This window comes from Desmodus rotundus, chromosome 10 (genome assembly GCF_022682495.2).
Source record: "Desmodus rotundus isolate HL8 chromosome 10, HLdesRot8A.1, whole genome shotgun sequence".
Taxonomy (NCBI): Eukaryota; Metazoa; Chordata; class Mammalia; order Chiroptera; family Phyllostomidae; genus Desmodus; species Desmodus rotundus.
Window position 1 is genome coordinate 113361007 of NC_071396.1, and position 12197 is coordinate 113373203.

General features: G+C 49.7%; 1 protein-coding gene across 1 annotated transcript; it reads left to right on the forward strand.

Annotated features, from left to right (window-relative positions):
* Positions 1 to 697: 697 nt before the first annotated feature.
* On the forward strand, positions 698 to 11733 carry LOC112322834 (probable 2-ketogluconate reductase). The gene is given in 7 exon segments (XM_024580496.3): positions 698 to 1054; positions 3233 to 3617; positions 4558 to 4582; positions 4584 to 4727; positions 6024 to 6202; positions 7439 to 7535; positions 11537 to 11733. Coding segments are annotated over 6 exon segments (984 nt in total). The 5' UTR covers positions 698 to 1054; positions 3233 to 3235; the 3' UTR covers positions 11694 to 11733.
* The last annotated feature ends 464 nt before the right edge of the window (positions 11734 to 12197 follow it).

The window sequence follows — 12197 nt, forward strand, 5'->3', positions numbered from 1 at the left end:
CTCAAATAGTCCTCACAAACTCCCAGTATCTGTAACCTATTGTCCCCTTGCCTAGTGGCCTCTCCACAGGTTCTTTTCGATGAGTCCCGCCCCACCCCAGCAGCTGGGCTGCTGCCCATCACAGACATCAGATGTAGCACGACTTACTTCATTCCTACGTGAAAGCAACATTTTACTTTGTCGTGAGTGTATTAAAACACTTTCACTTGTAAACATGTGGATTTGAAATCATAGTAACCGTACACACAATTTTAAACGTGCTCTTGAAGCCCCTAGATTTCTAGCTCGGAGCGTGCAGTCCCGCCCCAGCCTCCACTCCCGCAGCGCTTTAGCCACGCCCGCCACTTGTCCCACAGACCAGGGCCAGGTCCCTCCCCCGGCTTTGCCTACGTTCTGGAAGGAGGCTCCCTCCCAAGCCCAGCCCCAGCCAACAGGGTCGTCAAGCCCTTCTGAGCCACCGTACCTACGCACGCACGCACGCACGCACGCACGCACGCACGCACGCACGAGCACTCTGGTCGCCCCAGCCAAGGCTTCCTCGACACTCCCGCGGGGAAACTAAAACAGGGGGCGGGGCCTGTTGGTCCAGGTAGAGGCGGGGCCGGTGCTGGGCTGGAGGAATAGGGGGCGGTCCTGCTGATCCCAACACAGGCAGGGGCCGGGGGTGGGGGTGGGGCGAAGCGGAGCAGGGGCGGGGATAGGTGAAGTGAGGAAGACAGGTGCGAGGTCACTGTTCTCTTTGAACCTTAGCGTTCACTGTGAGGTACGTTACTGAGAGGCAGGGTTCTACCGGCGTATCCCTCAAATCTAGGGTCCTTTGAAAAGGTAAGTGTGCCCCTAGTATGTCGTGGCGAGGGCGAAAGACTGGACGGAGTTCTGCCGCATGAGTCTGGCTGTGACACCAGACCTCACCTGGGACAAGTGGGCCGCATTAGAATCCTAAGACCCATCCTGACCCGCATAGGAGGGTCCTCGAGGATTTTACAGGGAAAATGCAAGGTTGCCTCGTTTGAGAGAAGATGAAGCGCTCCAGGGACCCTGCCAGAATTTAAAGGTCAGTTTAGACAGATACTATTTTTCTAAACTGTAGGCAATGGCCCATTAAGCTTTAAATGGGTAAAATTCCAATACCCACATCAGATTTTAGTTCATAGTTTACTTCCTTACATGAATCCAGTTTTTTAGGAGCGTAATACCTGTTTTTGCTGAGACGCAGTATGATAGCCTACTGGTTTTAAATTATATTGTATTTGTTGATATCTGGTGACTCAAGAAAGCTCACATAAAAGGTGCAAACAGTGCAGTTTTCATTAATCTGAAACCAGCAAATAGATCCTCAAGGACTCTGTAAAACCTTTGGTATATATTAATCTCTTAGCTCCCTTCTCTAGTCCTGTACTAATCAGATAATTGTCCTGCAAATCAAGTAGCTCATGCTGCTTTGCTGGACTCTGGGCTGTGATTGCAGATGGTCACAGTCAGGTGCGAGAGAAAGAGACCAAGAAAGGCGTGAGCGCTGCATCTGCCCAGTGCTCCATCACTGGTTCTTCTCTTTCTCCCGATGGGGAATCTCACCCCCTCTTAGCATTTGGAGCAGCCACGAGTCACTTGGAGAGTCTCGGGTCTTTCCCACACAGAACACTGGCAGTGACGGTGTGATGGGTGTTATGTCATTGCTCTTTAACCGACGCTGATGGAAAGTCGAATGCAAAGTGGTCAGGAATCAAGCTTCCTCTCTGCAAAAATAAAGTCATCTTATCGTGAACAAAGTTCTTTTACCCTTTTACTTAAAGTCCAAAAAATATTTTTAAACTAACTATGCTGTAAGCATTAAACATGTTTAGTTAAGTCATGACACAAAGATGTAAAACTTCATTAGCCTCAATTCTCAAAGCACAACGGCTTTTACTTTTGAGGAAGGCCATACAAAGTTAGAACTACCTTATTTTTAATGAGTGACAAGGAACACAAAACATTATTTAATTCATTTGACAGATAACAAAAATATCTTATTTTCACAGTGAAAAATGGTCACTATAACTTCCAAACTTGTAGAGAATTTTAATAAGACTTTATTTGAGCCAAAACTGAAAATTGCCAGGAGGCAAGATCTCAAATGCTCCTCAGCATGACAGTTTTCAGGGTTTTTTAAAAAAAGATTTTATTTATTTATTTTTAGAGAGGGGAGGGAAGGAGAAAGAGAGGGAGAGAAACATCAGTGTGTGGTTGCCTCTCACATGTCCCCCACTGGGGACCTGGCCCGCAACCCAGGCATGTGCCCTGACTGGGAATCAAACCGGAGACCCTTGGTTCATGGGCTGGCACTCAATCCACTGAGCCACACACCAGTACAGGGCAGTTTTCGTGTTTTTTGTTTTTATTTTTGTTTTATTAATGCATTTGGAACCAAGGAGGGATTGTGAGGAAGATGAAATGAAGGTGAGACAGAGCAGGTGGTGACTGGATTACAGGGGGGTTGACAAAACCATGCCTCCTCTGAGGGTGGCCATACTTCAGGGGTCTGAGAAATAGGAGTAACCTGGCATTTCAAAGTTACGTTAACCTAGACACACAAGTACAGTGGGCAGGGCTTTCTCTGGGCAAAGATAAAGCTTTTGCTAAAAAAATTATATGCCCGGGGTGTGATCTGCCAAGTTAGGAATTTATGACCTCACAGATCACCCTGTGAGGTTACTTTTTGCAGAACCATTTTTTTGTCCACAATTTTATTAGTTATTGCTGCATATATAGCAAATTATCCTAAATTTTAGTGGCTGGCAAAACAAACATTTGTTATCTCCTAGGCATCCAGGTCAGAAGTCCAACAGTGGCTTACCTGGGTGGCCCTGGCTCAGGGTCTCTCATGAAACTCTAATGGAGGTGTTGACTGGGGCTGCAGCATCTCAAGGCTCACCTGGTTGAGGGCCAGCCTCTTAGACCTGCTTCTAAGATCACTCTCAGCATCGGCACAGTCTGCCTCCCAGCGTCAGCAGAGCACGGGTGGGCAGCGACCTCCCGCTCTGCCATCTTCTCATCACTGGAACACACCCCAGGGTTGCGGTTCCAGCGAGGCCTGATGACCAGGAAGGTGCCTCCAGAGCTCCGGGTCTGCTGACTTTCAGAGTGAATCCCAGCCGTGCTGTAATTTAGAAAATCTGAAGGGCAGGGGAGCACATGGGTTGTTGTCCTACAGACTCTATTTTGACAGCAGAGATCATGGTTGTCTCCGCAGGCCATGGGGGATCAGGACCTTCCAGGAGTTCTGTTGTCTGCGTTTGAAGGACCATCTGGTGTATGTGAAGATCATGTTGCAGAGCTGCAGAAACACTTTAATCTCATTACCATGCAAGAATTTCTGGACAATAAAGCACAATTGGGTCCAAAGACCCAGGCCGTATACATCTGGGGCGGAAAGCCAGCCATTACTCAGGAACTCCTGCAGGGCCTGCCCGCCTTGAAGATTGTGGCCAACTTAGGAGCTGGTCTAGACCACTTGGACTTTAAGCTCCTCGCCAGCTTTGGCGTGAAGGTGGCCAACACGCCACAGGCTGTTTCGAGCCCCACAGCTGACATGGGGATGGCCTTGCTGCTGGCGGCAGCTCGGAGAGTAGTGGAAGGTAAGCTGTGTTGGAGATGCTGGTTTTCCCAAGAGATCGATGGCAAACACTTATTAACATATGACAAGTATAATTTTACTTTCAAACTTCAAATCTTTGTCTGGCCCTGATTTCTTTACACTATGTCCAGGACTTGGTGGCACCTGGGAATTGGAGTCCCTCCTGGCCATGTGCAGCCTTCTGAGTGCCCAGGCCCTGCTCTGGGTGCAAGTAGTTCAGCAGCCTTTCTGATGGCAGCCATTTCCCACCCCCCACCAAGTGCCACTTACTCGCATACAGGTGGGAAGTATGTGTGTGCGGTACTTTCAGCACCACTCTGGAAGTGCCCTGGGGGTCGTTCATTGGCTGGGCAGCATGCCACCCGAGGGTGAAGGCCTACCTGTGAGTAGGCAGCATCCCACCTGTCCGTGCACTGGACCTCTCTGGGGCGTCCCAGGAAAGGCAGCGTGTCTCCTCAGCTTGCCCATCCTCCTGATGGAGCTCTGGTGTGAAGGGTTGGAGGAGAGAGAAGCAGGAAGTAGTCTCTGTTTCCAGCTGCTGGTTCACGCACATACACATGCAGTCATGCACACATACTCAAAGTCACACACAGTCACACACGTACTCAAAGTCACGGATATAAACATGTACACAGCCACATACATAGTTACACAGACACACCCCCAACTGACTAACCAGGAAGACTTCCCCAGTGCGAAAGGACCTGCTCTTTTACAGCATTTCCCCGGGAAGCGCTGGCTGTGCTATGAGGACATTGCCATCTGTCCCCCTCCTTCCCTTGCAGAAACATTTGTTTGCTGTCACAGAGAATGCACAAGAGCCATGGTCTGCCACCGGCATCCCCTATCCGTGTCACCTTGACAAGAAGGTCTCAGGAAGGGCTGTGGGTTCCTTTGCTGTGCCATCTCTCCACTCCCCTCTGTCTTCTTCTGTACCTTAGGTCACCAGCTGGCCATCTCACTGGACAGAGAATTTTTCCACAAACTGGATGGGTCAGGAAGTGACAGGGGCCACCCTGGGGATTGTGGGCATGGGCAGAATCGGCTACAAGGTGGCTCGGCGGGCCAGGGCGTTTGACATGAGGATTCTGTATCACAGCAGGAAACGCAGGTGAGAGCCAGAGCGGACTCGAAGTGAGCTGAGCAGAACCTACGCCAGCGCTGCCCTGGCTGTGGCTGGGGTGTGTGAGCTCTGCATTTCCCATAAGACTCCCTGCTCTTTCCTCCAGAAAGGGATTGCAGTATTTTTGCCATTACTCAGGAATGTGACTGTGACTTGTTTCCATTAAAAAACTCACCAGGAAGGGATTTTAGCTCACTATAATTGTTCTTTTTTTATTTCTCGAGTGACTTTTGACCATGGGAGGTGCCGTCCACACACACAGAGCAATTTGGCCGGTTTCTTTAGTGCTGAGCTCTGTGCTCGCCCACTCACTCCATCTGAAGGCCATTTCCTCTCCGTGCAATTCCGCCCAACACCAGCCCTAACGATTCTGTCTCCAGACAGCCCTCCAGCCAGACTGTTGTCTCACTCCATTTGCACATCCCCTCAGGGGCTGCCAGCCTGCTCCTGAGCACTCAGGCCCCTCTGCACATCAGCCAGCATGACACTGCTCGCCCCCTTGTGGTGCCTCCCCATGCACATGGAATGGCATGTGGCCGATGAGAAATCCGCGTGGTGTGGTGAGCTGGGGGACTTTAGGTCAGGACCCGCCCACCTTTTCAGTCACTGTTTGCACAGTGGACGGTGGAGACAGCTCTCAGTGTGAGGAGAGGGCAGGGGCAGAGGCCAGCGCTCTCCGGACAGGGTGAGCCACGTGGGCAGAGCATCGTGGAGGGAGCTGGGTGTGCTTTCTTCCAGGTGTGCCCAGTTCATAGAATTTTGTGTTCCACGCTTGCATGGCACTGGCAGCTACCTGCCGTGACCTCCTGGAGCCTGGAATTTCTGTTGAGTGTTCAGCTGTCTGGGGTGGCCAGCGTGGGAGTTCAGATTGGACCAAAACCGAAGCACAACCCTACCTCTGTCAGATGCTTGGATCCTCGCGTCTGTTTAACAGACAGCACTCTGGGGCCCTCTCCTGTTTTGTTCTGTTTGCTGGGAACGGTAATGCGTGTGCCCACACTCCGTGACCTCTGACATGACTGGAAGCGTGACTGAAACACAGTCGGGCTTGTACCAGGCTCTGTGGGTGCAAAGCTGAGTGAGAGGACGGCCCTGGTCTCAAGGAGCGCTGGGTCTGCTGCGAGACCCTGCAGAGAGTCTGGGTGCCCACGGGGTTCCAAGGCTAGTCCTGGACCCACGTGGGGACGGATGGAGTCCCTGACTTCCTTCAGAAACTCCTCCCTGGGGCAATTTAATGAATCACTGACTAGAAAATGTCATTTTTCTTCCTCCATCTCTTCACAGGAAATTGGAGGAGGAGGAAGCTGTTGGGGCCAGTTACTGCGAGAGCCTGGATGACCTGCTTCAGCAATCAGACTTTGTGATGTTGGCTGTGAGCCTGACGCCCCAGAACCAGGGGCTGATCGGAAGGAGGGAGCTGAGGCTGATGAAGCCCACTGCCATCCTTGTCAACATCGGCAGAGGTATGGCCCGTCATCCAAGTGCAGGCCCCATGGCTAGGAGGCCACAGAGCAGGAGTTCCTGCGAGACTCTCGGCATCTGCAGTCAACCTTTTCCCTGAGTGGCTGAAAAATCCACTTCGACGGGTGGGATGCTGAGCTGCTTATTTAGAAATATTTCTGATTTTTGTCTTCACCTCTTTTTGAACCTCAGATCAGTGAGAGAGTTTTCAAATCCAGGTTTGGGCATCCACTCAGGGTAGGGGCATCGCAGTTTGATCTCCTAGGTGTAATTAAGAAAAACTTATAGGGATGAATTTTCTGAGCCTTCACTTCAAAAAATGTTAGTTTGGTTACTTGATATTTCTGTATTGCTGTCTTTGTATGCTGGAGGTAGTGGGCCTGTGCTTTAACCAAAAACTGGGGTGGGCTGGTGTGGCATTCACAAAGAAGGGACACTGAGTCCTCATGACCTCTGCCAGCGACAGCACACGTAAGGGTCAGGGCTGACGCCAAGTATCCAGGCTGCTGGCTTCTGTGTGTCGGTGGCTGAGGACTCAGGTGCGCACTGGCCCACCCCCCGCGGGTTGTCTGTGAACAAACAGTGCTGCCCTGCAGCCCCACTGGCTGCGCCAACCTGCTGGAGCTTCTCTGAGAATTCAGACCCTCCGTGTGGGCACTACGTGCTTTGGGGGATGTCACAGGCCAGTGAGCACAGTAAAGATTCTGGAGAAACAGACACTCCAGGAAGGGGCCTCATACCCGGCTTCTCCCACAGCCACACAGGCAAGCCAGGGGTGCTCTGTGCCCTGACCGGTCCTGACCTGGGCGGCTGATCCTGGCCAGTCAGTGGTGGGCTCCTTGTAGGTCTCTGCTGGAAGGAAAGGGTTTTCTTCTCAGTGTCTGCCCTGCTGTTTTGTGTTGAAGTGACAGTTCTAGGTGGCATTTGTGGCTGCTTAGTTTTTAGTGTGTGTACAAAGTGCATATAAAACTGGTGTCTAGGGGAGGTTTGGGGAGGTGGTGTGAAGAAGTGAGCCAGACCCAGGCTCAGACCTGGGTTGGCGCCTGTCACCTTTGCTGAGCATGTAACCAGGAGCCTTGGCTTCCTCGTCCATCTCACGGACATCGACTGTGGGTGATTGGAGGGTTCGGTGCACCTGTGTCAGGATGTGCTTGGAACAGCGGCTAATGTGACCAAAGCATCTTTCCTGTGAGCTGCCTAACTGTGGTGACTGCAGAGGACTTGTCTTGTTGGCTCAGGTCTGCTGCTTGATCAGGATGCCCTGGTGGAAGCTCTGCAGACTCGGGTCATTACAGCAGCAGCGCTGGACGTGTCTTACCCCGAGCCCCTGCCCAGGTAAGGACACCTGGCAGAACCCACAGCCCTCTATGATGGAGGGGCGGGGCCTGGGCGGGGCCTCAGGCAGTCCCACTCTGGCTTTTGCAGCTAGGTTGTCACTGAAATGTAGGATGTTAGCTGGGAGTGGCCTGCAGGTCTCTGGGGACCTGTCCAGTCCTGCAGACAGTCTGCCCTCCGCTTCAGCACCTCAACGGACAGGGCTCAGTGAACTCAGCAGCTGGCCCTGTGGATGGGCTCTGCACCGGGTTGTCTCACTCCAGGAGTCCTCCCAGAACCCACTGGCCCTGGGTTTCCCTCTGGAGCATCAAAGGATAACTTTGGTTTTCTTCTTTTTTAAAAACCTTCATGTGGTTGAAGACAATTAATATGTTTTATCTTAGTCTTTTTTTTTTTTTTTTGAGGCTAAATATCTGCATGTCCTTCGATTCCAGCCCAAGCAATGGCATTTCCAGACACCTTGCCATCACTGTGGCCTCACAGCGGCCTCACAGCACTCTTCCTTAAGGCCCTCCGGAAGTGTGCTCTCGAGACTGAACACAGTGTTCGTGTTGCAGCCTGACCGCTGGAGAAAGTTACACGAAGTTTGTGTTAGCAGCACTTGGGTCTAGGAGCCTCGTTGCGCCCTTAGCTCATTACGTTTTTAGTCAGCGAAAATTGAAATTGTGAGTCCCACAATTGTTTTTTAAGCATATGCATGGAACTTTATATTTATTTCTATTGCATTTCATTTGTTTTTGTGTTTTGACCCTAAGACCCAGGCTGCTATGGCTACAGCCCCGATTCTGTCATTTACTGTGAAATGTGATGCTGCCGTTCTGTAAGGCTCTGATTCCTTCAGCTTTGGTTTCTCCTAGTCAGCAAATTGCTCTCAGACGGAGGGCATTACAACCAAATTTAATATCTAAATTTATCAAGATTGACCTTAGAACTTACAGGCATTTCTGAGGAAAACAGTAATTTATTTAGAACGGTGGGTTTTTTTTTTTAATATTTTGTTTATTTTTTAGAGAGAGGGGGAGAGAGGGAGAAAGAGGGAGAAAGAGGGAGAGAAACATTGATCAGTTGCCTCTCATGTTCGCCCAACTGGGGATCCAGCCTGCAAACCAGGCATGTGCCCTGATGGGGAACTGAACTGGTGACTTTTCAGTTTGCAGGCTGGCACTCAACTCACTGGGCCACACCAGCCAGGGCAGAACAGTGTCTCTTAAAAGGTGGTCTGGGGACCCTTTCAGGGGGCCTGTGAAGTCACAACTGTACTCATAACACTGTCAGAGGTGGTTTGCTTTCCACTCACGTTTTCTCACAAGTGTACTGATGACGTGTGCTGACCCTCGGACAGTTAAAGAAACATGTGCTTCTGTGTTACTGTGTTAATGGTTTTTGATTTTAATTGCTCACACAGCACATATCGACAGACCCCCATAAACGAATGGGGGTCTCAATCTCTAACAGTATAGAGAGGTCTTGAGAACAAGTGTTTAAGCACCACTAATGGACAACAAAAAATCATTTCAACATATATTAAGAAGCATGAACATTTTAAACAGTTGTCCACTTACTCAGAGACCTAGAAGTCATGTGGCCACCTGTGCTGTCTAGTCTGCTAAAACGAGCGTTTATTAGATTCACTGACAAGATGACACAGGGCAAATACCAGGGTTATCGCCCAAAGTTTATTGTGATAGGTGGCGCATTCCTAGTGCCCCATGGGAAATCATTTTTGTGGCCAGGAGATTCAGCGATTATTTTATGGATAACTTAAATGTACAGATCCATATTAATTTCTAATCTCTATATTATCTTTATCAGACAGACTTGAGTTTTCATGTTGATTTTTTGAAGGGAGAAATTTTGTTGTTGCTTACTGTAAAAAGAGGATATTAGGGATTACTTAGTCATACTACAAAAGTATTCTTTGCCTTACACAAGGATTTACTACAAGATTACTTTGAAAAGGAAAGTTCATTTGTCAATAGTGTAAGGAGTCCCCAAGATCATCTTCGGGCTTAACGATTTGGTAGAAAGACTCACAGAACTCAGAAAAGCTCTCGTACTCAGACTTGTAGTTTATCACAGGGAAAGGATACGGATTAAAATCGGCAAATGTGCACAGTATGGCCGGTAGAGTCCAGGAGACACGTGGCATGAGCTTCCAGTTGTCCTCTCTCAGTGGGTAGTTCACAACACATGCAGTATTTCCCACCAGGGAAGCGCACCCAAGCTTCGGTATCCAGCGGCCACGTAGGCATGGAGTGCCCTTGGTCTGACATCAGATACTCACTCTCCAGCCTCTCCAGAGGTCACAATGACACGCAGTGGGCCAGGGTTCCAGGTGAGCAAAAAAGAGGCATTCACCCCAAATTCCACTGTTAGCACAAACTGCCCGGCTGTGCCCCAGGTCCTAAGGATAAGAAGACACCCCACCAGGCAGTGAACCCCAAGGGCTCAGAGGTCATCTCCCAGAGGTCTGTGTTTGGAATGTGCAGGGTCTGAGCTCTGCAAGCCTGTCTGCTGAGTTAACCCTTTACTTCACAGGTCATCCCCTGACCCCTGACCTAGGCTGTCTTACAGCAAAATGATTGTGTTTATTGGAGCATCTGCGTTTCTTACAGTCATGATACAACAGAGGCAGCCATAGTATCAATAGGACTGTGCCTAACCTTTGGAAGGGCCAGTGCGGGGCAGGGAGAGACCGAAAGCATCAACTAAGCCACCCTATGCAGCACTGCATGCATTCTTGTATTTTTATACTAGCTTGGTTGTTCGCCCACTGCTCTACCACTCTATTCCCTATGATGCTCTTGTGCAGTACTGTGAGTATGTAAATTAGCTACTCTTTAGCTAAGTCTGGTTTTACTTGAGCCAGTCATTGCCCGTTGGTATATTCTGAAGAGACTTTAACTCAATCTCCCAATCCAATTGATCATCAATAGCAGTATTATCTCATGACTTATTTATATGAGGCAGTTAAATTCTACCAACAATGCCAGTGCTACACCATATCGCAATATGATCACGGTTTAATTCGGTTTCATTACAGGACAAATCAGTGACAGTTTCAGAGGTATTTGCCACACTCTCTCAACAGAATTGGCTCTCGCCTCTACACCAGATAATTTGTGGGCAGGTATTACTGTTGGTCGTGATTCAGTTACCTCTGGGTTCCAAGTCATTTGGGACCAAGCCAGTCACCCTGCGGTTTCCAGTGTGTGCTGTCACATAGCAGTGCCCACCAGTGGGGAGGACAAGTGTTTTCAGAAGAGTTCTTATCCCTGCTGGCTGTACTACAGGATATGGCTGAAGTGGACTAGTCCTGCAGACTGGGGCAGCCCGAGTGACAAGTGCCCCCAGGAAACTTCCATAGGTTTTGGGGTCCATAAGATTGCAGAGGTGTGCCCTCAACAGCTAGGAATGTCACATGGCTATTCTGGCCTGTCTGTATTAAAATAGTCAGGAGGCCCTGGTGGGTCAGGTCACAGCCCTTTCCCAGTGCTGGGTTCTAGTGTCACCCATCACCTCACTGAGTCTGCCTGACCCACTGCACTAGGAACCTCCTCTTTCCAGACTGACCCCCATCCTTCGCATTCTTCCTGGAAGAGAACTCCCTTCTAATCTGCTCATTCTAGTTAGGAAATCTTCTTCCTCTGAATGCTACTCCTCCTCAAAGGTGCATTCTGCTGGTCCAATAATGCTGGGACCAGCACCTATGTCCCTAAAGGCCCTTTTAGGTCTTGTGGGCCAGCGTTTAATCCACTAGGCACGTTGTGCTATTGTGTGCTAATGGCCTGGATGCATTTAGGATACGTGTTTTTCACCCAAACATGTAAGGTCCCTTGTACTAGGGTTGGATGAATGGTGGTCACACCCCGGTGTGATTTAGAGTGTGCACAGGCCTCCTGCAGCCTTCCCCTCGCAGGGTGGGGATGTAAAACCAGAATATGCAGCTCAAGGGACGAAACAGCTCTGAATGGGCTTCCCTCAACTAATCTGGATTTCAGAGATCATCCTTTGTTGAAGTTGAAGAATGTCACTCTGACACCTCACAGTGGAAGTGCCACTCGTCAGGCCAGACGACAGATGATGGAAAACTTGGTTGGAAGCATCCTGGCCTCTCTCAGTGGCCTTCCCATTCCTAACGAAGTGCTAGTCACATGATGTGTGTGGGCTGAGGATTCAGAGGGATGAATATGGCAGATTAAATGGAAAAATATCATTTTGTGTGTTGTATTTACGTTAGAGTCCAACATATAGATTGGTTTACTATCATTTTATCTGAAAACCAGGAACAGCATCGACACTGACCGTTCACTGATAGCCCGCTGGGGACCTTACTTCCATTCTCACTCCATCCTCAAGGATGCTGTACGGGAGGTGTCATCATGGTTCGTCGTGACTCTGAGCCCAGTTCATCCTCTAAATTGCAAATATTTGAATTTGGATTAAAAGCCTGGGCTAGGTCTGTGGATTTTCCATCTGCCGTTGCTTTCCATTCTATTAAATTCCCACAGCCCCATGGAGTAGGTAGCCTTCCTTAAACTCGAATCCCTGTGCATGCCTTTCTTTCAATCATTCAAAAAATGACTGTGGAGCACCTTCTAGGTGCCAGAGCTGTTCTCAGTGCTGGGGCTACCGTAGGGAGCAAGTCACCACTGCCGAGGG